Source organism: Ursus maritimus, unplaced genomic scaffold (genome assembly GCF_017311325.1).
Source record: "Ursus maritimus isolate PB19 unplaced genomic scaffold, ASM1731132v1 scaffold_1, whole genome shotgun sequence".
NCBI classification, from domain to species: Eukaryota; Metazoa; Chordata; class Mammalia; order Carnivora; family Ursidae; genus Ursus; species Ursus maritimus.
The window spans coordinates 20,861,421-20,888,586 of record NW_024423343.1 but is presented as its reverse complement, the minus strand read 5'-3'; the positions used below and the strand labels follow the sequence as shown (position 1 = coordinate 20,888,586).

At 43.8% G+C, this 27,166-nt stretch overlaps 2 protein-coding genes across 3 annotated transcripts in view; both read left to right on the top strand.

Annotated features, from left to right (window-relative positions):
* The first annotated feature begins 41 nt into the window (after window positions 1-41).
* On the top strand, window positions 42-18,661 carry TMEM169 (transmembrane protein 169). 2 transcript variants are annotated; one of them, XM_040640990.1, is made up of 3 exons: window positions 42-154; window positions 13,044-13,411; window positions 16,169-18,661. In XM_040640990.1, exons 2-3 carry the CDS (start codon window positions 13,138-13,140, stop codon window positions 16,789-16,791), a joined length of 897 nt encoding a protein of 298 aa, XP_040496924.1. In that variant the 5' UTR covers window positions 42-154; window positions 13,044-13,137; the 3' UTR covers window positions 16,792-18,661. The 2 variants fall into 2 exon arrangements, with proteins under 2 accessions (XP_040496924.1, XP_040496920.1); XM_040640986.1 differs by having other exon boundaries at window positions 69-154; window positions 12,991-13,411.
* Window positions 18,662-19,665: 1,004 nt separating this feature from the next.
* Window positions 19,666-27,166, top strand: part of XRCC5 (X-ray repair cross complementing 5) — a 90,158-nt gene continuing 82,657 nt past the window's right edge. The window contains exons 1-2 of the mRNA XM_008690489.2: window positions 19,666-19,795; window positions 23,211-23,324. Of these exons, the coding sequence (XP_008688711.2) occupies window positions 19,775-19,795; window positions 23,211-23,324 (135 nt within the window). The 5' untranslated portion in view covers window positions 19,666-19,774. The remainder of the gene's footprint in view (window positions 19,796-23,210; window positions 23,325-27,166) is intronic.

Here is a 27,166-nt window from a genome sequence, read left to right as displayed (position 1 = left end):
GGGGCCCACGTGGCCGCCCGGGCCCCGCCCCTCCCCGTCGCCCCGCCCTCCCGCCGCCGCCGGTCCCCATCCTCCCCGCGGACATCTGCTCCCCGGCTGCGGCTGATTGATTCGGTCTGGGTCGTCTTCCAGACTTTGATCCCGGCATGTGCAGGTGAGATCCCTTGTTGGTCGGGTTTTTGTTTTTGTTTGTAAATTTCGATGCCATCGTGGGGGGGGGACCGGAGGAAGGGAAGTAGACAAAAAGCGGGCGCGTGCTCGATTTCCAAAAATCCTCAGTGCTGTAGGTCTCATGGTTAATTAAGATGAATTCTCCAGGGCATGGGGGAAAGAGTCGGGAGATGCTCTGGCTCCAGGTGCTGTGTGCCTCTGTCTGGGAAGGAAACGGGCAGGCTTAGCTGAGGGGGAAGATATCTGGCCTCCAGATCCTTTCGCCCTCTGGAAGGGATGCTGAGCGCTGAGGCGTGTTGGGGGGCGGCGAGGGGGGGAATCCAGTTGCAGTTTTCCACAGAACCAAGATAATAAATGATCTTAAAAATAAACTCGAGCCCACCTCCACCTCATCTCCCTTTCCCCGCCCAGGAGTGAAGGGAAGAGGCAACCTTTACCAGATTTGAGATCTAATACATAAACGGATGAGTCCGAGGGTGTGTGCTTCCTGCAAAAACGTTAATGTAGGTGTGTGAGGTCCTATCTTCTAGTTCCTTCCTTATGCGGTGAAGCAAGCATTCTGAGGATGGGGGGGGGGAGATTTCTCATCCGCAGTTTGATGCCTGGTAGTGGTGAGTTATTATTCAGACTCTCCTCGCTATTGTTCATCTAGCTTCATACTGTCACCCCACCAGAGAGAGCTTACACCTGGACTGGCCTAGTGAGACTTGGCCTAAGAATTGGGCAGATCTAGGAAATACGTGTGGTGCTGTGGTCTTAACAGTCCAGGGAACATGCTATTTCTGTCTGCTGTCAGAGTACTGTATTTTCCCCTACAAGGTATTAAAATGATGTAAAAGCAACCAAATGCATCATTTTTTTTGTTGTTGTTGGGCCCACCCACCAGCTAGCTATTCACAAACCAAATTAGAAATGAGTCTTGTTAAAAGTGGACTCGGGGGGCGCCTGGGTGGCACAGCGGTTAGGCGTCTGCCTTCGGCTCAGGGCGTGATCCCAGCGTTATGGGATCGAGCCCCGCATCAGACTCCTCCGCTATGAGCCTGCTTCTTCCTCTCCCACTCCCCCTGCTTGTGTTCCCTCTCTTGCTGGCTGTCTCTATCTGTGTTAAATAAATAAATAAAGTCTTTAAAAAAAAAAAAAAGAAAGGAAGACGTCTCTTCCACCTTCTGCTTCCCATTTGCTAGATAGTGCTTTGATTCCAATGACAAAGTATTTTTTTTTAACAGGACAAGAAATAGTGACTCGGTTCTAAGGGCTTTCCTATTCCAGAAAATTGCATGCTTTCTTTCTTGAGAGCAAAGAACACTTTAAATTTCTTTTAAAGATACTTCTATCAAAGATACAACTTAATGTGTTTTGTGATCTGGTCTGGACCTCTAGATTCACAGAGCTCTACCGGGGGGGTCAGTGTGGGCCTGGCTCCACTGCAGCCTTTGTATGGCAGCTGAGGGGACTGAGGGATTCTGCGGGCCTCCAGTGAAAAGGTGACTGGACTGGCTAGAAGCCAGTTTTGCCTGCTGAGGATGACAAGGAGCCATTCCTTGGCTGCAAGGAAGTTGCAGTCTGAACAGTCAGAAGGGCTCTTTTTCACATTCCAGAGACAGTCTGTGATGAAGAGAGATGTTGGGGTCTCTGAGAGATCTGTTAAAATGAAAAGGCATGTGCTCTTTGCACCGTCTCTCACTTCAGTCAGGGTTTGAAAGTCTGCTAACCCCGAAAGGCCTGGAGGTACAGCAATAGAGGATCCTTGTTTCTAGACTTGAATTCTGGCTCCTGGTTGAGCCATCTCTTCCCACGGCATCCATGCCATGCTACATTGGTGTTCTTTGGCTGAATCAAATGCTACCCTGCGCTCTGCATCACTGCCCTCTTTGTCCCAGGGAAAAAGGCATCTCCTGAGCCATGATCCTTCCACACTCCCACTCTGTCATACCCTATTAGCACTGACTCCCTTCATCTCCGGGGACGCTCTTGCGGCTCACCCAGCTTCCCACCCCGCCCCCACCCCATCTGCCTGGAAACTTCATTTTCTTCCTGCCTCAAAGCAGCTGCTGGCTCCTACTGACGGGGGCCTGTGAGATTCTCGACATTGAGCCTCACAGAATCTTGGTGCTAAAAGAATGGCAGTGAGGCATCTAGTCACCCCCACCCCCCCCACCTTGAAAGAAGAGCAGTCCCGGCCTGAACCAGCTCACCTAAACGAGACTCTTAACCAGTTCCCAGTATTCTGCCGATGTTTATGGAGTACTTACCCACGTGCCAGGTACTGTTCACGGTGTGGAGGATACAGTACAGTGGACAGTACCCTTAGCTGTCCTTGCCTTTTTTTTTTTTTTTAGATTTTATTTATCTATTTGAGAGAGAGAGAGCATTGTGAATGTGAGCAGGGGAAGAGGCGGAGGGAGAGAGAAAGGGAGAAACAGACTCTGCGGAGCCCAATGCGTGGGACTCAGTCCCAGGCTCCTGGGATCCTGACCTGAGCTGAAGGCAGACGCTGAACTGACTGAGTCACCCAGGTGCCCCTGTCCTTGCCATTGTAGAGTGTTTATTCTAGCATGTAGGTATGATGGCAGTGGGAATAGGGCCACTCCTGTTGCCTATGAACAAAGATCAGACAGTGAAGACCCAGTTTTACAGCTCTTAACAGTACGGAGATGCTCAAGCTCCTTGGAAGCCCGCTGCCCTGGCTACCAGGAACTATTTCGCCTGTAGACGAGCCAGAAGCTTCTAGATGGTGAACCAGCCTCAGTGCGAGAGACTTTTGGGACAGGTAGGTTGAGCAGTGACAAGAGAGAGACTGCTCACAGCATCATGAAGGAACAAGACATCGTCTAACTCACAATCAATTCGCAGCAACTGGCTAGAGGTTGGGAGTTTTAAGTTGCTGTTCCATCATTGCTCCAATCACTGCCATCAGTCTGAGCCGAATTCCCTTCCACCTTTACATTGGAGAGACTGTCTTCCTGAGAGGGTCTAATGGTGATTTTCAGTGGTAAAATGGTAAGCATTTTATTTCCCAGCTGGTGTGGCGCATCTCGTGGTAGAAAGCCACAATGCTCTTGGAAGAGTGTGGCTACCCCAGACAGATGATATGTGGCCTTTTGGGTGACAGATACAGAAATGAGAGAATTGAAAGAGCAGTAAGGGAGCGCAAGGCACAGTTCACTGTATTAATAGCGGCAAGTTAACTTGAAAATGATCACACTCTACCCTTCTGGCCCCAATTCAGGTTCCTTGGAAGAGGGAGATGTGACCATATGGGTAAAGGTACAAAAAACAACTTGGGGGGGGGCTAGGGAATTAAAAAACAAAACAAAACAAAAAACCAACCCCTGATTGTTCTTAGTGGCACAAGGTGCCCTGATTTGGAAACTTTATAAACCAAATGTGGCAAAATAGCAGATCATTTATGTTTTGTTTTGTTTTGGTGGTTTGTCTACGTGGTAATTTATTTAAATTTGGACTAATCACAAGAATTAAAATCAGGAACTTTAACCTGAAATTCCAAACAACCCATACCAAATGGGCCTGTATTTCTCTGTGAAAGCAGTTGGCTGAATGGTGTGGGCTTGGTGGGTAGAAGAGAAGGAAACAACAACTTCCTATTTCCAAAGAGGTCTGTGCTCTCGTGTTTACCATAGCCCCACTCCCTCCCTTATTGTAGCCGGAAGGTAAACCGCGGTGTCGTTGCCATTTATTAGCTTTTTCCAGCCATGGTTCATCCATGTAGGTTATTTTCTTTCCTGCAATGTACATTAGGGCAGAGGCTTCAAAGCATCCTGGTTTCTCCACCCACCAAATCCCCCAAGTTATGCTGGGTATCTCTATGGGTTTGGAGAAGGCATTGGATCAGGTTTGCTCCCAAGACCACCTGGGAGCAGAGAATTGGGAGCAGACTCCAGGGAAATCATGCGTGATAGTGAGAGATCCTTGAACCAGCAGTGTGATACCACTGCCAAGGTGTGTGTTTTCAATAAGTGACTGAGTGATTGGATGAGAACTGGCCAGCAGAAAGCCAGAACTAGAGTCCTATGTGATGACTCAGGCTGAGAAAGGCACTATAGCTGGATGGGTATGCTCATTTTGTGGTGTTGTGAGTCTTTGGGTTTTTAACTGAATGCCTAAGAGCTCTTGATTTTCTTTTAATAAAACTCCTTTTTGGACACTGTTGTCTAGCTTCCTACAGTCAGAGAATACTAGTTGTCTTCGTCTCTGCGGGCTGCTGTAACAAGAATACTACATACTGGGTGGCTTAAATAGCATACATTGTTTTCTCATAGTTCTGGATGCTGGGAAGTCCAAGATCAAGGGACCGGCAGATCCTGATTCGTGGATGGCCATTTTGTCGCTGTGTCTTTACATGGCAGAAAGAGCAAGAGAGTTCTCTGGGGTCTCTTTTATAAGGACACTAATCTCATGTGTGAGGGCTCCATCCTCATAACCTAATCACCTCCCACAGACTCCACCTCCTCATACTGTCACTTGGGGGTTAAGATTTCAACATATGAATTTGGAAGGGCCGAAAACATTCAGCCACGGTAGTACAGAACATATTGAGCTCTCCAGTGGGTTTCTGGTGGGGCTGAGCCAGCAGCAGTGTGATATCCTCTGTACTGGACAGCTGAGTTTAGAATTCCTGGGCCACCTGGGAAAATAAAAACTGCTTAAACCACTCATTACCAGGGACGATGTCATTTTATGCTCTAACTTTGAAATGTGTATCAAGATCTGCATATGCATCAAGGCTGACAAATTAGAGCACAGCAAAGAAGGTGACACATAAAATAACGTTTTGGACAATTCCAGTATATTAGGTAGGATTTCTGTGTGGCTGCTTTAAGAAACCAAAATAATCCTGGATTAAAAGAAGATAAGTATTGGGGCGCCTGGGTGGTACAGTCGTTTAAGCAGCCTACTCTTGGTTTCGGCTCAGGTCGTGATCTCAGGATCGTTGAGATCAAGTCCCAGGTCAGGCTCCTGTCGCAGCATGGAGTCTGCCTGAGAGTCTCTCTCCCTCTCCCTCTGCCCCTCCTGCTCATGCTTGCTCTCTCTCTAAGATAAATCTTTCAAAAAAATAAACCAAGATATTTTTCTCTCATATTACAATCCAGAGGAAGAGGGTTTATGGCTTTTCTAGTGGCTTTTATTCTTTCTGTCTCAGACCACTGTCATCTCTATGGGGTTGCCTTTGTCTGCCTGGCCAAAGATGTCTCATCAAGTTCACACTCCAGCTCTCAAGAAGGTGAAAAGAGGAAAGAGAGGGCCAAGCAGGGAAGTTGCACACATCACATCTGCTCACATGCCTTTGGCCAGAGACTGGTCATATGATCACACCTGATGCAAGGGATGCTGGGAAATGTTATCTTTAGGAGGGAAGTCACGTGACCAGAGGAACCCTCCATTATTGGAAGAGAAAATAGATACAATTGTACCATAACAGGGTTTATTGAGCATAGAGGAACTTTTTAATCTCTCTTTTTTTAAGATTAAAAAAAGTTGTTTTAAGTAATCTCTACACCCAATGTGGGATTTGAACTTACAGCCCTGAGATCAAGAGTCAGACACTCCAGCCACTGAGCCAGCCAGACGCCCCTTAATGTCTCTTTATTTTTTTTAATTTTTTTTTAAAGATTTTATTTATTCATTTGACAGAGATAGAGATGGCCAGAGAGAGAGGGAACACAAGCAGGGGGAGTGGGAGAGGAAGGAGCAGGCTCCCAGTAGAGGAGCCTGATGTGGGGCTCGATCCCAGAACACCAGGATCATGCCCTGAGCGGAAGGCAGATGCTCAACAATTGAGCCACCCAGGCGCCCCTTAATGTCTGTTTATTAAACTTTTCTTCAGTCTCAGTCTTTGACAAAGTCAGGCTAATCTTTAATTGCTACCAGTTCAAACTGCCCTTCCAACCCAAATAATTAATCCAGTGACTTAAAATTTGTTTATTGAACACCTGTGTGTTGGCCTACTTATATGGTGCCATTTCCTAGACCTTATAGTCTGGAAGAGGATTTAGAAAATAAACAAGCAAAATTAAGAAATAGAATTTGCGGGGCGCCTGGGTGGCACAGCAGTTAAGCATCTGCCTTCGGCTCAGGGCGTGATCCTGGCGTTATGGGATCGAGCCCCACATCAGGCTCCTCTGCTGTGAGCCTGCTTCTTCCTCTCCCACTCCCCCTGCTTGTGTTCCCTCTCTCGCTGGCTGTCTCTCTGTCGAATAAATAAATAAAATCTTAAAAAAAAAAATAGAATTTGGGGCAGCTGGGTGGTTCTGTCGGTTAAGGGTCTGTCTTCAGCTCGGGTCATGGTCCCAGGGTCCCGGATCGAACCCCCATGTCAGGCTCCCTGCTCAGCAGGGAGTCTGCTTCGCCCTCTACCTCTGTCCTCCCCTGCTCATGCTCTCTTGCTCGCTCACTCTTTCAAATAAATAAATAAATAAAATCTTTAAAAAAAAAAGAAGAAGAAATAGAAATTACAGATGTTGGTAAGTCTTGTACAGGAAACAGGCTGTTATGATAAGGAATCATGAAAGGCAGGGCAGGGAGCCTATTTTAGGTTTGATGTCAGGAAAGCTTTGGAGGAGCTGACAAGTGAACAGAAACTTGGGAAAATACAAAGGAGATGGTCATGTGACAGGGCGAGATGAAAACGGAGCCCAGGCAAGGCAGACAGTTTAAGGCCTCAAGTGCGATAACATTTGGTGCTCCTGAGGAATGTGTAGGCAGCCAATGTGGTTGTAGCATAGGAGGTATATATGAAGGAGGTGGTATCTTGCATAGGATGGCAGGATGGAGAGGGGCCACTCCACGCAGGTCCTTAGGCCATGTAAAAAAGTTTGGATTTTGTTTTACACCAATGAGAAATCAATGGAGGGTTTAAGCAGAAAACAGCATGAGTTTATTTATGTTTTCAAAAGATCTTTCTTACTGCTGAGTGGAGAATTGATTGGAAGACAGCAAGAGTAGAAGCCAGAAGATAAAGAGAACTTTTTAGAACCACACATAAGAAAGGATGGCCTTGGGTGTCTGGGTGGCTCAGCTGGTTAAGGTCTACTCTTGGTTTCGGCTCATGTCATGGTCTCAAGGCCCTGGGATCCAGCCCCATGCCGAGCCCTGCATCGGGCTCCACACACAGAGGCATGAGCTTAGCTCTCTCTCTCTCAAATAAACAAATAAAATCTAGAAAGAAAGAAAGAAAGAAAGAAAGAAAGAAAGAAAGAAAGAAAGAAAGACCTCTTAGACAAGAACAGTAGCAATAGAGGTGGGAAAAAGTGGTGGATGAATTTAAAAATTATCTGGAGAATTTCCTTTCAGAGTGGCTTAAAACCACTCTTTATGCATGAGAGTCTAAGCATGTTCTTTAAAACCTATTTTTTCCCCTAGGATTACCAAACCTTTCTGGTTAGTGGTTGACTGAGGTTAGTGTCCTGCTCTATCACATTTGTTAATAATCTTTAGACCAAGGTCATATGGAGGATGGGCAAGGCCTAATTTTCAGAGAAAAGAGCAAAGTCCTATCTCTTCTTTTACCTCTGTTGATTAAAGCCTTGGAAACTGGGGAGATTTGTTTTATTCTCTCTTTTATGCAATCTAAAAGGAAGGAGAAATGTTCAGAACCTGCTTCTCAGATCAGATATTAACAGCATAATAAAATATACAAAAACGGGAAAGATAATTAAGCCTTCCTTTCTTAACAGTTATAGCCTATTTCTTTTTTTTTTTTTAAGATTTTATTTATTTTTTGAGAGTGAGAGAGAGAGAGCACGAGCAGGAGGAGGAGCAGAGGGAGAGAGAGAAGCAGGCTCCACGCTGAGCCGGGTGTCCAACAGCAGCTAGATCTCATGATCCTGAGATCACAACCTGAGCCGAAATCAAGGGTCAGATGCTAAACCAACTGAGCCACCCAGGCGCCCCCCTTTATATCCTATTTCTGATCAGGCACTTTCCCTTCCCCTCTGTCCTCTCAGGTCAACAAGGACACAATGAGTGTTTGCTACATGTCTAGTCATAGGGTCTCCGATTGGAGATGAAGAAGTATAAGACAGGTCCTGATTTCTAAAATTGTGTCATCTCCCTGGGAAGATGAATGAAAAACAATGAAGCCATTCATACTCAATACCAGATGATATGAAATGCTGCATAATTAAGCACTGAGAGAGCATAGTACTGATGACAAATGCTACTGAAATACAGAGTAGATGAAGGCAAAAGAAAGGGATTGGAAACTAACATTTATGAAGTATGAATCCATCGTAAGCATTTTATACTTGAACACTCATTCCGTCCTCCCCACTCTTCTTTAACAATAGGACTGGGGTGGGGGCAAACGGGTGGGCTGGAGTGGTCACAGAAGGGGACACGACTGAGTGAGTCTGTCTTGAGCCAGGCTTGAAACAGGTGGAGAAGAGCGAAGGTCGTGATGGAACCAACATAAGTTCATGTGTTTACTAGTCATGTTGTGGGGAAGGGGCATGGATGGGGAGAGCCTCAAACTCCAGACAGACCCTTTAGATATAGTTTAGTCAGTCATGGCAAGATAGTGATGACTACTGGACAACATAAAAATGATGTTTTATTTTCTTAATCACCATTTAACATGCTTGAGGAAGAATTCTGAAATGGAAGGTGAGAAACCAGCTTGGAGGAAGTAGTATTAGAGTCATATGGGGGTAGGAGAACTCAAGTGAAGACATTAACAAAGAGATTTCATAGGAATGAGTGGCAGGACTTAGAGACTGATTACTATTAGAGACGTAGGAAACTATCCCTAACATGGGAAATGGATTCATCAAAGACAACTTTAGGGGTTTAAGTATAGAATCGTGGGTAAATGCTGGCAGACAGTGTGGCACCATGAATAGATCATAGGCTTTGAAATGAGCAAACTTGGCTGTAAGTCCCAGCCCCACTACTATGTAACCTTGAGCAAATTGCTCCTCTAAATGGGAATAATAATAGTACCTACTTCACTGGTTTGCTAAGACAATTAAACAATATGATTACTGTAAAGCACTTAGAACAGCACCTGACACATAGTAAACATCCAATAAGTTTTACTTGTTACTAATTTTAAGTCCAAATGTCCTTATTTGTAAAATACTATTTGTTTCTTAAGATTGTTGTGCCTAGGACAATTGTGGCACATAGTATTGTCCAAGAAAATATTAGAATGTAATGAAATGTGAAAACCATGTATAAGCAACTAACACAGAGACTAACAAATGATACAGTCAGCAAATGTCATCTTTTATGAGAATAGGCACAACATAAATGTAGGATTTCCTTCTCCACCCCTTTCTCCTTTCCCTTCCCCCTTTACCCATTCTCTTGGTAACACTAAGAAGTTAAGTCAGCTAGAAATAAAGATGATGAGTTTGGTTTGAACATGCATAGCCAGAAATGATGAGATTTTTAAGTGGAGAATATCCACTAGGCTGCTGGAAACCCATCCAGATGATACATTAATTCTTGACATCTATATTTGGGCATTCTTGGCATAGAGGTATCCTGCAGAGGTGGGCAGGAAGGCTCCATATTTCAACAGGAGGAAAAGAATGTACTGTTGAGAATAGAGGGCAGTTGGTTGAGAATTGAGTCTCTAAAGTGCCGGCTATTATGGGTCAAAGAGACAGACGAGGGAGTAAAGGAGGCAAAAGGAGGATTTGAGAGGTAGCGAGAGAATGAAGGTAGAAAGTCAAAGGAGGTAAGGGAAGGTTACCAAGAAAGACCTGGAAATAAGCAGAATTAGGGCTCTGGTATGGACAAGGAGAATAAGAATGGTAAAATCGTCACTGTGGTCACACTGGTGACTTTCAAGCCTGTATTATTCCACACAGAAAAGAGTGGCTCTATCACCAAAGGAAAGAGGAATGAGGTCGAGACAGCAAAAAACAAAACAAACAAGCAAGCAAACAACAACAACAACAACAAAAACCCAAGCCACACATACACAAAACCCCACACAAAACAAAAACCCATCAGCTATCTACTGCAGCCACCACTAATACTTGACTTCTTCTAAATGTTGGTGGGAAGATTCTGGGCTTTTAAAGTGATGCAATTTAGGCTTAAATCCAGGGTCTCTCACTTCTTTATTTAACAGTGAGCTTGCTGAGATGCGCAAATGAGTAACATTTATAAAAAATTTAGCTTACAGCCTGGCACCTAAGGCTTGATAAATGCTCATTTCCTGGCCTATTCCTTATCTTTCCACATGACTTACCTGTGTGCATATGGTGTGTGTGTGTGTGTGTGTGTGTGTGTGTGTGTGTGTGTGTGTGTTAGAAAGCAATTTGGGAGAAGGGAGAAAAAGGTGGTAAAGTGAACAGATCATTGAGAGGGTGAACTGATAATGACTGGCTGTAGACTATTGATAGAGAAGCTTAGTTATGAAACAAGAAGAAGAACAGGACATCAGATAGAGTCGGTGCCAAGGTAAAGCTTGTTTTTCCACATAGGGACTTCTGGGTTTGTTTGCAGCCAAAAAGGAATCAGCAAAGCGGAGAAGTTAGAGCTATTAGAAAGGGAGGAAATCAAGGAGGAGGAAGATAGATTATCAAGAGTACAGTTGAGGGGCACCCGGCTGGCTCCGTCAGAAGAGCATGTGACTCTTGATCTTGGGGTTGTGAGTTTGGGCCCCACGTTGGGTATAGAGATTACTCAAAAAATAAATAAATAAACTTAAGAAATAAAAAAGTACAGTTGAAGTGGTCAAGAAGAATATCTGCTCCCAGATCACTCACTCTGAGGGAAACCAGACACTGTCATGAGGACACTCAAGCAGCCCATGGAGAGGCCCACATAGGGAGGAGCTGAGTCAGCACCATGCAAGTGTGCCATCTTGGAAGCTGTCACTGTAGTCATTAAAGAAAGATATTTTCCCAGTAAAATTTCCAATAATAATGGCTAATAACATGGCCATTTGTCTTCTCTGGGTTTGTTAAAAGTGCATGATATCCATTGGATATCATCCATTGGTGATATCCAGTGGAATATCACCATTTTGCAACTCCTAATGGATTAATGGGTCTAGCCAATGATTATCAATGGCTACTAATTTCACAAAAAAATGGCCAAATTGCCATTAGGTATGTTCGGATGAAAGTATAAAACGTGCTCTATAACATTGTCTGGCCAAAACAACCAACCCAAAACATTCCAGCATGAATCTGATCAAGCCTGTTTAGCTACCAATTTACAGGAAATACATGGTTCAGAGGAACACCCTAGGGAAATGCAGTCAGCAAAATCTAGGCTGTGTGAATCTGCAAGGTAAACGACTGCTTTCTTTAACAAAGAAACTGGAAGGGAAATAATTGGAGGGCGAACATACAGACCTGTCCGATAGAGTAGTCAGTAGCCACATGTGGCTCTTTTTAAATTGGTTAGAATTCAATTAAAAAAAAAAAAAGCATTTCCTCAGTTGCACTAGCATCATTTGAGGTGCAATGCAGAAATGTAATTGGACAGCCTACCATGCACAAATAGGCATCGGATCTGTGTGCATTGTGTAGACCTTATTGGGATCCCAATTCCAGAAAATAGACTTTAAACTGTTAAACAAACAGGGAAATTTGAACTGACTGGATATTTGATGATATTAAAGAATTGTTTTTTAAAAATGATGATGATCCTATGCTTATCTTTTTTTTTTAAAGACTGCTTATATGGAAGAGGTACATGCTGAAATAGATGAAATGGTGTGTGAGATTTGCCTTTAAATAAATTGGCTATGAATATTTTGATTATTGTTGAACCTGGGTGATAGGGACAATGAGGGGTCCTTAAAATTGTTCTCTTTTGTACAAGTTTGCCTCTTTCCATGATAAAATGTTTTCCATTTAGTATGCTTGAAACTGTCCATAATAACATACTTTTGAGTTGTTGTTTTTGTTTGTTGTAGTTTTTGTTTTAAAAAGCATGTGAGCAGGGCACCTGGCTGGCTCTGCTGGTAGAGCATGAGACTCTTGATCTCAGGGTGGTGAGTTTGAGCCCCACATTGGGTGTAGAGATTACTTAAAAATAAAATCTTTAAAAAAATAAAAAGCATCGAGCAACTAGCTGCCTAAATATGACTGGCTGGGTATTTGCCTATATTTCCTCCTCAGTAGCAGCACTGAAAGTATTTCTCTCCTCTTAATGGTTCAATGCACCCAAATCACAGGCCAATCAATGTCTTTAAAAGATGTTGTATAGACTCTTCTCTCTCTCTACCTTTCTTCACCTGGAGAGCAGAAAGAGGAGAGAGAATCTTAAGAGTGGAAAACTGCGTCCTCTCTGCTGGTCTCCCCACATGTAATAGGACAGATCCCAGGAATTTTCTGGGATCGTGGGCTAACAAGAAGCCAGGAGACATGTGCTATTCACAGAATACCATCGTAGATGTCGTTGGTGACATTGTGCCATCTTTGGGGAGCTTACTGAAAGTTCCATTCATCCTTTTGAGTATGGTTGTAATGCCAGGACTCGACAGCCAGGTGCCTGGAGTACTGGCCCCAGCCATCCAAATTGTCACGTTTGGTGGGAGCGAGAGTAGTTCTTAAATCCCATTTATTTATAAGGCTTCCTCACCCAACTTCCTCATACTCAACATCTCCCAGCTAACCTGATAGGTTTTGCATAATAAGTTTGCATAATTGACAAAAATATTATTGGAACACAAAATAAAATTTTATTCATAACAATCCAACCTTGTGAGAGTATTTCTGCAGCACTCCCAAAATACCGTGTTATGACAAGTACAGGGAGGAGAGGCCTTTGGCCAAGTCGAGAATCATTTCCCAGACCCCTTTCCATCTCATCCTATTTCCTTCCTGTTGATAGCTTTGCTTTCCTATCTTCCCTGTGGAACTCACTGATGGAACATCTTTGCATAGCCCCACCCAGGAAGAAGCTCTGTGATGTGTGGATCGTGAGTCTGCTCAAGCAAGTCAGACCTTTTACGAGGAATAACTAGACGTGAGGACGACGATGGACGAGTTGGCAGCCATAGAAGGCGAGGGCCAGCTCCCAAGCCCTCACCACCAGGGCTCTTTGAGGAAGGCTGTGGCTGCTGCCTTGGCCCTGGATGGGGAATCCACGCTGGGTCGCCGGAAAAAGAAGAGGAAAGAGTCCCGCCCTGAATCTATCATCATTTACCGGTCAGAAAGTGAGAAACTGGATGAGGAGCCCGGGGAATCAGAAGGTGGAGACAGGCCCAAAGAAGAGGAGGGAGATGATTTCCTAGACTATCCTGCAGATGATGGTAAGTCTCTGGGGCCACTTACTTAAAGCTACAGGAAGGGATGAGGATTCTCCAGAAGACAGACAGGGATTTGCTCACTGACCTACTTGGTCTTGTTGCTACAGTTCTTTCTGCAGTGTTACAGTCTTCATTCAACAAATTGTCAGTATTTATTAAGCATTGACTATGTTCTCTTTGCAGTGATGTGGAGGAGATCTCTGTCCTTTCTGAAGCCCTAGTGTAATAGAAGAGACCGATTTATACACAAAAATTAGTAATACAAGCAGACTGAGCCAATTATTTAGTTATTTTTTTTTTTAAAGATTTTTTATTTATTTATTCGACAGAGAGAGAGACAGCCAGCGAGAGAGGGAACACAAGCAGGGGGAGTGGGAGAGGAAGAAGCAGGCTCATAGCGGAGGAGCCTGATGTGGGGCTCGATCCCACAACGCCGGGATCACACCCTGAGCCGAAGGCAGACGCTCAACCGCTGTGCCACCCAGGCGCCCCTATTTAGTTATTTTTAAGACTATGCTAATCATTTAAGACATGTAAGATACAGAAGCTAATAGGTGACTTTTATACTACTCAGGAACGTGCGAATGACAACAGTAGTGACTTATAATATTCCTTTACATGTATGGTGGCCAAATATTGGGTAAACTATGATAACATCAATGTGAGAAAATAGATGTACTGTCAGTATACCTCAAGTGGAAATGGAATTCTGTTTTACTCACTTTGGAGGGACATTTATCAGTATTTATTAAATTCAAACTGCATATCTTATGTTCTAGAAATTCTCAGTATCTACCCCATGAAACTTAGGCCCATGGGCATAAGGATGCATGTATAAGCATGTCTGTTGCTGCTAACGAGGCCGTGGAGTGTCCGAATTAAGCATCACCGTGTAGCAACAGACAAATGAAGTAGATTTATTTGTGTAGCTGCGTTGCTGTCTAAGACATAGCAGTGGACGAGACAAGCAATGTGTGTGCTCTTGTGCAGCTTACCTTCCAGTCAAGGGAAGACAGACAGTGAACAAGGTAGTCAATCAAAGGTAATTTCAGATAGCAGTATGAGTGAAGACAATAAACCATGGTGATGGGAAATAACTGGTGAAGGGCGTAGGGGAAGAGATTGCATGGCCGCGCGAGGACCTCTGGGAAGTGACCCTTGAGTTGATCCAAATGAAATGAAGGAGCCAGCTAGGAAATGGTTTTGGGCAGAGCTTTTAGGGAGGGGGAGCAGCAGGGGCCAAGACCCTAAGATGGAAGCACCACTGGCCTATTTATAGAATGGAGCTCTTTCTATGGAGGGAGTGCAGAGAACAACAGGGGAGGACGAGCGGCAGTGGTGAAGGGGATCATGCCGGGCCTTGCGAGTCATAGTAAAGAGTTTGGGATTTGATAAAAGTGCAAGCAGAAGTCAGTGGAGAACTTTTAAGCAAAGGAGAGATATCATCTCTTATTTATAAACCACCACTCTGGCTTCTCTATAGAGTGGATTCTAAGGGGTAAGAGTGGAGGTAAGAGACTGTCCTGTCACTGCAGCCACAATAGCACCAACGTAGAAGCCTGGACCAGGGTGACTGCAGGAGAGCTAGCTAGGGAAGACAGGCGGGATTCTTCTTCTTCTTCTTTTTTTTTTTTTTTTTTTTTTTTAAGATTTTATGTATTTCTCAGAGAGAGAGAGAGCACAAGCAGGGGGAGCTGCATGCGGAGGGAGAAGCAGGCTCCCTGCTGAGCAAGGAGCCTGATGCAGGACTCGATCCCAGGACCCTGGGTTCATGACCTGAGCCAAAGGCAGACGCTTACCTGACTGAGCCACCCAGGTGTCCCGACAGGCTGGACTCTGTGTCCGATCTGGAGCTAGCTCATGGATCGGAGGTAGGGAGTAAGAGAAAGAGAAGTCAACAGTGACTCCTGGGGTTTTGGCAGGAGCAACAGAGAAGTAAGTGGTGGTGTCCTTTACTGAGATGAGGAAGATTGTGAAATCATTAGGTTTGGGGAGAACAGTGCAACCATTCTACCTCTTCCAGCCGTGGAGCAGGGAGTCCAGCCTCTGCTCTCCTCCACCTCGCCTTCTAGACTACATTTCACATACCAAGGGCCACAGACTTCTGTGTTTCGATATCTCCGGTCTCGCTCCAGGATGACCAAAGGATGGCCATTCAATGGTGGTGGTGGTGGTGTGTGGGCATGTGTATGAGGAGGGTGCACATGTGTGATATGTGTGGTGTGTGTGTCCAGAGCTTGGACGTGAGGGCCAAGATGACCACAGGCGTGTGAGGAAGCCTCGTCTCAGGGAAGCACAGAGACAGGGATGAGCAGAGACAGGTAGAGCACTGCCCATCAGGAGGGTACACACGCAGCACAATCTTCACACACACTGGTGGATACTCTTGCACTTACAGAGATAAGATCCTTATAAAGTGGTGTCTGTGGCAAAGTTCCTCATAGTCCTCCATATCATAGAGATCGTGCCAAGACTGAGGCCCAGAAAAGTGGAGGGAGAAGTTGAAAAGCAAGTTAACCTGCTTCACAACTTTTTCAGAGCCCACATGTGTGGAGTAAGAGTTCCCTGGGGGAGTGATAATATCAGGAGTTGCTTCCCTGAGGGAGATCCACCCACTGCATCCCTGAGCCATGGACTCCAGAACTGTGCCGGGTGCTATAGAAACAGGAACTGTGGTATTCAGCCTTCAGCTTAGGTGATGACACTGTGATGACATGTCCACTCTTCTGACCTTAATGTCACCTCCTTGATGCCCTGCAGGGATGTGGAACATGCCTTTGGACAGCCGCTATGTCACATTAACTGGGACCATCACACGAGGGAAGAAAAAGGGCCAGATGGTGGACATCCATGTCACACTGACGGAGAAGGAGCTGCAAGAACTGACCAAACCCAAAGGGTCATCAAGGGAGATAACACCCGAAGACAGAAAGGCCTGCCAAATGGGAGCAGACCGTGGGCCTCATGTGGTCCTCTGGACGCTGGTCTGTCTTCCTGTGGTCTTTATCCTCTCTTTTGTTGTCTCTTTCTACTATGGCACTATCACCTGGTACAACATCTTCCTTGTGTACAACGAGGAGAGGACCTTCTGGCACAAGATCTCATGTTGCCCCTGCCTCATTCTCTTCTACCCAGTGCTCATCATGGCCATGGCCTCTTCCCTGGGGCTCTATGCTGCTGTGGTCCAGCTCTCATGGTCCTGGGGAGCATGGTGGCAAGCTGCCCGGGACATGGAGAAAGGCTTCTGTGGCTGGCTCTGCAGCAAGCTAGGTCTGGAGGACTGTTCTCCCTACAGCATTGTAGAGTTGCTTGAATCTGACAATATCTCAGGCAATCTCTCCAACAAGGACCCCACCCAGGAAGTAGAAACTTCCACTGTCTAAACTTCTAACAACTTATGGCCTTCTCTGGTCCCAGTAGCCTATATATCATCTCCCAATTCCAGAAGATTCTCTCTTGGAAATTAAACCCCTACCCCTCTCAGTTCTGGAAAATTCTAGCCCACTCTGTTCTGTTCTACCATCTTGGCGGTTCCAGCAGGGCAGGGGACAGAAAAGCAATTTGTGCCAAAACAGTCTATCCACAGATGAATTCTTCTCATTCCCTGTCCTAAAATGACCATTTATCTGGGACAGGGAGCTCAGTTGTGTGTAAGTTCAGGAGCTTGAAGATGTTACTGGTGCCTGGAACCCAGGGAAGTATGTAACTAAATGGGACAGGGAGGAAAAGGAGGCTCCAGGGAGACCAAGTTCACCAAAAAGATAATGAGGAGGATGGAGAGAAACACTTAGGAAGCAAGGCTACCACAGTGCAGCGGAATGTAAAGATCTGTGTGTATCATTTAGATTTTGGTTTGGTGGCATATAATTCAAATCCTAAAATATCCGTGGTTTAAACAAGACAGAAGGTTTTTCTTTCTTGTCCAGAAGTCTAGAGGCAGACCATCAGGGGACCTGATGAAGTCATCCAAACCCCAGGCTTTATTCCCCTACCATTAGTAGGATATAGCTCTCTTTGTCCTTATCCTCAACACCTCAGTGCTGACCACATCTCCAGGCATCACATCCATAGTTCTTGCAGAACAGAGGAAGGGGCAAAGAAGTGCACATCTTCCCTGTTTAAGGAGAGTTCCCAGAAGTCTCACTCAACACTTCCTGGATTTCATTGACTAGGCCTTAGTCACATGACCTCACAGGCAAAAGAGGCTGGGAAATGTAGTTTTTTGGTTAGGCAGCTATATTCTAGGTTAAATATTTGGGTTCTGCTAACTGAAGCAAAAAGAGAAACATGGCTGCTTTGGTAGGCATAAGAGAATCTCTGCCTCATGGTAATTATTTAAATATATTCAGATCCCAAACTGCTAGTATAGTTTTATTTATTTATTCATTTATTTATTTAGGACTGAATGTCACACAGAGAATTTATACATAGATACTAGTTACATATACTATGTATATGCTATAAATAGATATTAGCAGCTCATGTACTTTGCAATTAGTCTGTAATGTCATGTGGTTTCAGGGTTTTTAGAAAGGAAGAGTGAAGAGTTGAATACAATTAGTAGCATAACTTTTTTCCTGGTAGTGAAGGCAGGACCGGGTAGTGATATTTAATCTAACCTGCATATTAAAGACTGCGTAGGGAGGGATTGCAGACGTCCCCCAACAGGGATCAGTAGCCCTAAGCACGTAGAAGACAGCATTAGCTTTCTGTGGTTTGGCAAGACCTCACAGCCGACCTTACTGGAGTTTAAGGAACAGTATCTTCGCCGTGCTGTGAAATTGTGTCTTCCTGGCCACTAGGGGGAGTACACCAGATGAGTAGAATCTGAACTTTTTTTTTTCTTTTTAAATTTATTCCTGAGGGTGTCTTTCTAATGTCAAAAACTCGAATCCCAAGAGATCAAGCAGATTTTGGTGGTGTGGGTCCTTACTAGAACAGCTGGTGCCCGTTTCTTGTTCATGTCTCAGGAAGAAGCTGTGTAAAGAACTGCTGTGAATCAAAGCAGACGGGTCAGTAGTGCTCCCCCATAGAAGGCCAGGGACGTTTGCCTCAAGTATGGTGAATGCCACTGTCAGAAGAACCCCCTTGAAAAACAACAACAACAACAACAAAAACTATTAGTAGTTTCACACAAACAAAACTCTGCCCAGCATTTTTGAAAGTAATCTTGGTGCTCTCCGGTGCTTTTGCAGAAATGTAAACAATTGAAATGAAGACAAAGAAAATAAAAATAAAATCGAATTAACTTTGTTCACATGGTCTTTGAATTTCTCCAAAATTGCTTTGAACGCTACGGTTTGCAGAAAAAGAGCAAGCATGATGGCTGTCCCATGTATGTATGACGATCTTAATGTGGATTCTTAAGTCTTGACTCTTTCCACGTACCACTAATTTGTGGGGATTCCATGTAGGTAGACTGTTTTCCAGAGATCACATATTTACCTAAGCCTCCATTAGGAAGTTGCAACTGCATTTGTCACATATTTCTGGGATTAGGGAAACCAATGGCCAAGGCCAAAAATAATCATGATTAGGACTGGGGTATGGTGGCTGTGGTGAAATGGAGGAGGATGGGGTGAGGGTGGGGGCCAAGGGATACTGAGATGAAGTGGAAATGGCCCTCAGCCTTGTTAGGCTCACAACCTCGTGGAAGAAACTGAAATCATTTCACAGGGGCTCTAATAAGGTATGTAAAAGCCTAGACTCGAGGCAGGAAAACTTAACCCAACAGATCTAAAGCAGTCTCATCTTTGCAGGATTCTGGCTATTGTCAAGCTAATGTTGCTTTTTACCTAGCAAAGAATTAACATAAAGGCAGTTGGGAGTTCCTTGAGGACTGTCACTGCATGTCTCTAGTATTTGTCAAGGGTCTGTAAATTGTAAAGAAATTTAATTTTATCTACATTTCTTTTGCGTTTGTTCTCATCATGAAGAACCTCGTAGGCTCTATAAGCACAATCAGTAAATGGCTGACTCTCCTGGCTTCAGTGCATTTATAACATTGGCTCCCTTGAGGCCCCTCCTTCCTCATGGCATTCTTATCTTTTCGACTTTAGTTACCGCTTTTTCCTGTCCATTTTCAAGAGGGAAAGCATCTGTTTGGATTTGATTTCCCAGTTTGGACAGAGGTTTGCAGCTATTTTGCAGATTGCTGGATCCTCAACGTCCGCAAACCCCTTACCAGGACGGGACGCAGAAACTGCGCATGCTCAGAGCGTCAGCGCACATTTTCTCCGCCCCTTCCAGGTTCCGTGGGTAGCGACTCTTTTAACGACGCTCTGGCTCCGACTCAGCCGGACCTTAATAGCGGCGCTCCGGGTTCCCGCCCGGAAGAGGCGGCCGCGGCACTGGCGCACCGGCAACATGGCGCGGTCCGGGAGTAAGGTAGAGAGAGCGTGGGTTTGGGCCTTGCGCGTGCAGGGGATCCGGAGAGGGTGGTTCGGGAGCAGGAATCATGGGATCACTGCGGGCCGGCTGGATTCCGAGGGATGCGCAGAGACAAGCTGGGGATGTGGAGTCCGAAGACCTGAATTTGAGCCTCAACCACTCCGCCTCCTCAGCCCTCCCACCTGCTCACTTCCTTTTTCATCTCCTCATCCCACTTGTCTCCCCACTCTGCCTGCCTCCTTTCTTACTCTCCTAGTCCACCCTTCTCCTCCATTACTTCCTCCACCTCCTCCATTTCTTTTGAGCCTAGGTTTTTAGAATCTATAGGAGAATGAAATTTAGCCTTGATAAACACCCACAGATTTGTAAAACTTCAGAGAGGGCCCGTGAGTAAAATATGTATCTTTAAATGTAAAGCGTCATATTATTCCCCCATCATAATCTAATATTTCACATTTATCGAAAGCTTACTCTGTGAGGCACTTAACCTAAACGCTTTATTCCTATCTCATGTAATCTTCACAACAAGCCCATGAGGTGAGAACTATTATCCCCAGTTTACAGTTGAGAAAACTGAGGCATAAAGAGTGAAATGATTATCTTAAGGTTATCCAGTCCCTAAGAAGTGGAATTCAGATTTAAATCCAGGCTGCCTGGTTTCAGAGCCCTATCTGTGTTGCTAGGAACCTATGACCGTCAGTGTCCCAGATTAATAATAGACGTTATGATGAATTTTTTAAAAGATTTTTTCAGTATAGGCTGAGAGTGGGGTTGTCTCTGAATGATCACTAGAGGGAGGTGTGTTCCAGAGAATTATTTGTTCATCCAAACATCCGAAGGCTCGGCCCTTTAGTAGGCATCTGGTCTACAGATAAGCAAGATAGGATTTTCAGCAACTGATCCCTAGTCCCCACGACTTCCCACTGGGAAATGTTGATTAAAGCGATTATGAACATTTGATGCCACTTACCTTCTTTTTGTTCCTCCTCTGTCAGCTGTTGAAAACATTGCAGCTCTAGTGGAACGGCTGTTTATGGCAGTTGGATTTGCAGCAGAATTCTAACAGCCTGTATTGTTTCCTGTGTAAATGAAGAGTTGCTATGCTGCTCAGTTTCCCTTTCCTGGTTTTCTTACTGCTGCCAGATAGGAACTTGAAGTACCACACAGACCATTCTTCTGCTTCCAGAAAGAAGTTCTATATTGTAAAACCCTTTGATGCCATTTTTTGGATACTTGATTTCTACTAAAGGACTTTTATTCCTCTTAGAGTTTTCCAGTTTAACAGAGTTTTCTGGTTAAAACCATATTCTGGTATATTAGATAAATGGAGTGACATATTTTGGGACTCTAAAATTTTTTAAGATTCTTATGCTCAGCGTGTTGAAACTATGGGGTGTAAACTTTATTGTTCATTATCACCCTTTCTTCAAATGTACTATCTTTACTCCAGAAATCTCTTAATATTAGTGCATTACATTCAGTGCTTTGGAAACTAGGGACAAACTTAAAGTCTTTCTTTTCTATGTGTTGCCTGAGATATAACCAAATTTAGAAATCATCTATAACTTCTCTCATAGGAACTCATCCAAATTTTTCAAACACTTTTTTTTTTTTTAAGTAGGCTCCATGCCCAACATGGAGCCCACTGTGGGGCTTGAACTCATGACCCTGAAATCAAGATCTGAGCTGAGACAAAGAGTTGGATGCTTAACTGACTGAACCACCCAGGCACCCCAGATTTTTCAAACACTTCTAGGGTCAGGAGATCACTGCTTTGGAAAATAGTGGTTCTTTTATTGATCACTTCTTAATGTTATTTTTCTCCTTTGTATGGAGTCAAACCAATCTTCCTGTAACTTCCATCCATTCCATTGTTGATCCATTCCATCTCTCTCTCTGACCAGTCCTTTTATAACACAGCTGCCAAATATTTGGGAGGAACAATCATGTTCCCCTAAATCTTCTCATCTGGCTCTAATATCTAGTTTTTTTTTTTTTCAAACTGTTCCTCACATCCCATGTTCTGTAGATCCTTCTTTAACCTGTTTATTTCGTGTTCTGTTGTAATTAGTCTTTCTCATAAGATGTGCTCAGAACTGCTCACAGTTTGTCACATGTGGTCTGATTAGTACAAAGCACAGGTGAGACTCACTGTCAAAGAACATTAACTCTGGAAAAGACCTTGGATCTCATGTAGTCTAACAACTGCTTCCTGCTTGGAATTAACAGTGAGGTTAAGTGACAGTCACTCAAGGACTCAGAGCTAATTGGTAATAAAGGTGAGACTAGATCCCAGATCTCCAGATTGCTAATCTAGTCTTTTTTCACCATAAGATCTTTGTTTTCCATCCTCGAATTCAATACACTATTGATACAAGCTAAAAACGTTAGATAGGTGTGGGGAGTGTAGTGCTGTAGCCCTGTCATATTGGTGACTCACACTATAATCCACACTGAGATCGTGAGTTGCTATTTGTTCAGGTCTCCTCCAACTCATACTCAGTTGAATTCTGGATGCCAAACGTAGAAATTCGCATGTAACTTTTATTTTAGTTTCCCCTATTTCCTTAGTCCCTACATGTGGGATCGCTGTCTAATGACTAGGTGTCTATGTGGTTTCCTCTACTTGTAACTCCCCTTATTCACATGTTTGACTCCTGTTCTTTAAGACTCACCCAAAGATCACATCCAGAAGCTTTTCTGCCTCCTTACCCCTCCTTTATCCCATCCACCCTCCCCTCCACCAGTCTTGGGTAGGTGCCCCTCCTGTGTACTCTCTCAGTGCCCACCGCACACGTGTGTCATGGAATATTGTGCTGTTATTATTTGTTTGTGTGTCTTTGTCCCCTACTAGGATAGATTTGGTGTCTTAGTCTTCATTTTAGATCCCCAGTTCACGAACTGATTCAAATTGTTGGGTATATCATTTTAGTATGTATAGTTTGTAGCAGTTACCTGTTGCCACAAAAATGCTTCATAACAAGCTACCCCCAAATCAGAGGCTTACAAAAAAAGCATCTGTTCTCATGTTTGTGTTTCTGCAAATCAACTGCAGTTTGTCTAATGTATTTTGGGCTCAGCTGCACTGGCCTATAGGTTATTTTCAGGTTTATTCCCCATGGGTTTATTCTTGGGCTCCGGCCGAAGAACAGCAGCTTCCTGAAGCATGCTCCTGTCCTGGCTTTCTATCTTCCAGAAAATATTAGGACTGTTTAAAGTTTCTCTGTAGTAAATATGTATCTGTCCTATATACATTCTCTAAGTAAAACACTCCACCTCCCTCTGTCCTGCATTCCCTAAGTCCCCTAGAGTATAAGTTCTGTGGGTGAAATAAGCAAAGGCCGTACCTGTTTACTTATTTTATGACCATTATTAACATTTTCTTTCTCACTCTTCGGGACATTGTTTCTAGGCAGCTGTTGTACTATGTATGGATGTGGGCCCTGCCATGAGTAACTCCCTTCCTGGTGAAGAATCCCCATTTGAACTAGCAAAGAAGGTGATGACCATGTTTGTGCAGCGACAGGTAAGGTTTAGACTGGTCTTGAGCTTATAACTCTTGGGTTTTTTTTTTTTGTTTTTTTTTTTTTTTTTTTTTTTTAAGATTTTATTTATTTATTTGACAGAGAGAGACAGCCAGCAAGAGAGGGAACACAAGCAGGGGGAGTAGGAGAGGAAGAAGCAGGCTCCCAGTGGAGCAGGGAGCCCGATGCGGGGCTCGATCCCAGGACTCTGGGATCACGCCCTGAGCCGAAGGCAGATGCTTAATGACTGAGCCACCCAGGCGCCCTTATAACTCTTGTTTTAACTGCTTGTTGTCTTCACTTAGTAATGCAAGAAACCAACCTGCTTACGATGTCCAGCCTCAGTATTTTTGGTACTTATTTTTTTTTTAATTTTTTTTAGAGAGAGATAGAGAACATGATCAGAGGGAGGGGCAGTGGGAGAAGAAGAGGGAGAATCCCAAGCTGACTCCGTGCTGGCATAGAGCCTAACACGGGACCCTGAGATCATGACCTGAATTGAAATCAGGAGTCAGATGCTTAACTAACTGAGCCACCCAGGCACCCCCAGCCTCAGTATTTTGGGGAATCTAAGGAGTTTTTTTTAACATATACTTACGTGCAAATCCAACTACCACTAGAGCCTGATGTTTTTTTCTTCGTTTTGGCCCCTCTAGTAGATATGATAGTTTTTGTCAGAAGCAAGGCAATGTAAAAATGTTTACAAATACAGTCTCTAGAGCCAGATGGCCTGGGTTTGAATCTTTGCTCTGTCATGACATTTACTAACCTGGTGGTCTTAAACAAGTCCTTCAACTACTTTGTGCCTAGACATTCCAGTTACCTTTTGCTGATAATGTATTATCCCAAATCTTAATGTCTTACATTACATTTTTTTTTTTTTAATTGTCTCTCCTGGTTTTAGGGGATCATTGGGTGGCTCAGTTGGGCTTCTTGTGGTCACTTGTGCAGGGGCACTCAGATGTTGGCTGGCTGAATCACTTGAAGTCTAAACTGAGCCGGGCCACCCCCGTGGCTAGAAGTTCAGTCTTCTGGTGGCTGTGAGCTCATTTGGGGCTGTCCATCAGAACCCTTACGTGTGGTATTTTCATGTAGCTTAGGATTCTCACAGGGTGGCAGCTGGTTCTGAGGGGGAAGGTTCTAAAAGGGGGTGTTCTAAGAGACCTGCCTATGTGGCTTTTTATGACCTAGCTTTAGAAATCCCAGAAAGTCATTTCTGCTGTTAGGAGCCAAGCAAGTCACTAAAACCAGCTCACATTCAGGGGGGGCAGGAATGGGAGGTGGGGGGGTGAATAAGACTCTGCTGTTGATTTCTCCCTTCTACTTGGTATGATGGCTACTTTTCCTAAGCCCATGAAGTTCTGCCTCATTCATTGGCAGCTGCTACTCCTGCTGGACACCTCCCTTTTTTCTTCTGGGTGCTGCCCTTTTCACTAGGCACTATGACATCCCACCTGTCATCCTAGATTTTAACAAATTCGGATGACCTGGAGTCCTTGATGTGTCAAGAAGAGAATGCCTCTAACCCATTCCTAGTTATAGTAATTTGTGTTATTTATATTTAAGTAATGCTGCTTTGCCTCAATGTATAGATTTTTCATTTGTTTTTTATTTTATTTTTTATTTTTTATTTATTTTTTTAAGTAGGCTTCTTGCACACTGAGGGTTTGAATTCATGACCTTGGGACGGAGAGTTGCATGCTCTACCAGCTGAGCCAACCAGACGCCCCTAGGTTTTTTTTTTTAAGAAAAGCTGTGCTTCCAGTTTTTCTTTTTGGCTCTGCCTCTTCCTTGGGAGTCTGAATCTAGAAGGTTAGGAAATAGTACCTGGTGCCAGTCTCATGCTGCATTCAAAATTTCCTTCCCTCTCCTGGCTGAGGTTTTGTTGTTGAGCAAGATTACCTTCTTTTAAAATAGAAGTCTTGTCCAGAACACAGATAGAATTCTAGCTGGGCTGCCCCATGGTATGCTGGGCATGTTTGAACCTCAACAGCTAGAATTTTTTCTCCCCATGTGACCTGGGAATTGTATCTGGAATTATTAGCAGTGGGGAATTTAACAGACCAAACAACAATAAAGAATGACAGAATTCCATCCTCTGCCCATGCAGCATTCTTCCCACTGATGGAAAAGGCTTAGCTTAAGTAGGTGGGAACAGGACCAACCGCCTTTTGTGTCAGATACAGTTTTTTGTTGTTATATTTTCTTATGAAATGTTTGGGGGCACCTGGGTGGCTCAGTCAGTTAAGCATCTGCCTTCGGCTTAGGTCATGATTCCAGGGTCCTGGGATCGAGCCCCATGTTGGGCTCCCTGCTCAGTGGGGAGTCTGCTTCTCCCTCTCTTCCCCGCTTGTGCTCTCTCTAGCTATCTCTATCACTGTCTCTCTCTCTCAAATACATAAATAAAATCTTTAAAGTAAAATAAAAAGAAAATAATTTTAAAAATGTTTCATTAAAGAGGCAAATACAGAGAATAATATAATGAAATCTATTTTTCCATTGTCTAGCACTATACAGTACTCAAGTTCTGCCATATTTGATTGATTTCTTTTTCTTTTTTTCTTAAAAATGATTACAGATAGAAGTGCCTGGGTGGCTCAGTCAGTTAAGCTTCTGCCTTTGGCTCAGGTCTCATGATCCTGAGGTCCTGGGATCAAGCCCTGTGTTGGGCTCCCTGTTCAGTGAGGAGTCTGCTTCTCCCTCTGCCCCTCCCCCTGCTTGTGTGTGTTCTTTTTCTCTCTCTCATTCACTTTCTCTCTCTCAAATAAATAAATAAAATCTTAAAAACACATACATACACAAAATAATTACAGATCAACTTGAAGCCCCGTATGTATCCCTTCCCAATTCTCTCCTTTCCTCTTTTCCTCAGAAATTTCAGTCATTACCATGCATATTTTATACTTCTGGACGTAAGCATATTCATAAATAATATTTAGTATCAAATGAAGCTTTCAAAAATGTGTGTAATGTTTTTATTTATTTTTGTAAAGATTTTATTTATTTACTTGAAAGAGAGAGAGAGATCATGACAGGGGGAGGGAGAGGGGGAGAAGCAGGCTCCCCTGCTGAGCAGGGAGCCTGATGTGAGGCTCAATCCCAGGACCCTGGGGTCATGCCCTGAGCCAAAGGCAGATGCTTAACCGCCTGAGTCACTCAGGCACCCATAAATGTGTATAATGTTTTTATATGGTACATATAATTCTGCAACTTATTTTTTCTCAACTTTATGTTTTTAAGATTTATTCATATTGATAAGTATGTACAAATTTATTCATTTTTTATTGAAGTGTAATATTTCCTTCTGTAAATATTCTGTAGTGTGTTTTTGCATTCTGTGGATGGGTAGTTAGTTTGTTTCCACTTTTCTCCTGTTATGAGCAGTGTCCAAGTGAACTCTCTTGAAGTGAATGTTCTTGTCCTTGTCTTCTGGAATACATGTGCAAGAATTTCTCTGTGGTATATATACCTATAGGTGGGATACAGGACATGAACCAGCAATTATTTTTCTAATCCTCTGGAAAATTGAAACCTCGAATAGTCATTCCAGAAGGATAGTCTAAAATAATTTCAAATTATCCATAATTAGTTTACATTGAGAATTAGAGTCTGATTTGGTTGGAAGTCATCAAGAGCAATTACCACTCTCCACTCCTCTGCCCCTAAACTCTGTTTATTTTATTTTTTATTTTTTTATTTTTTTGTTAGCCATTAAAGAGAAAATTTATTTTAAAAAATCAGTTATCCTGTGTTTCAAATACACAGGTATAAGAGAAATTCAGAAGGTGAAACCTCCTTTTCCAGAAACTGTTCCCAGGATGGTCAGTACTGGTTTCGAAACTGG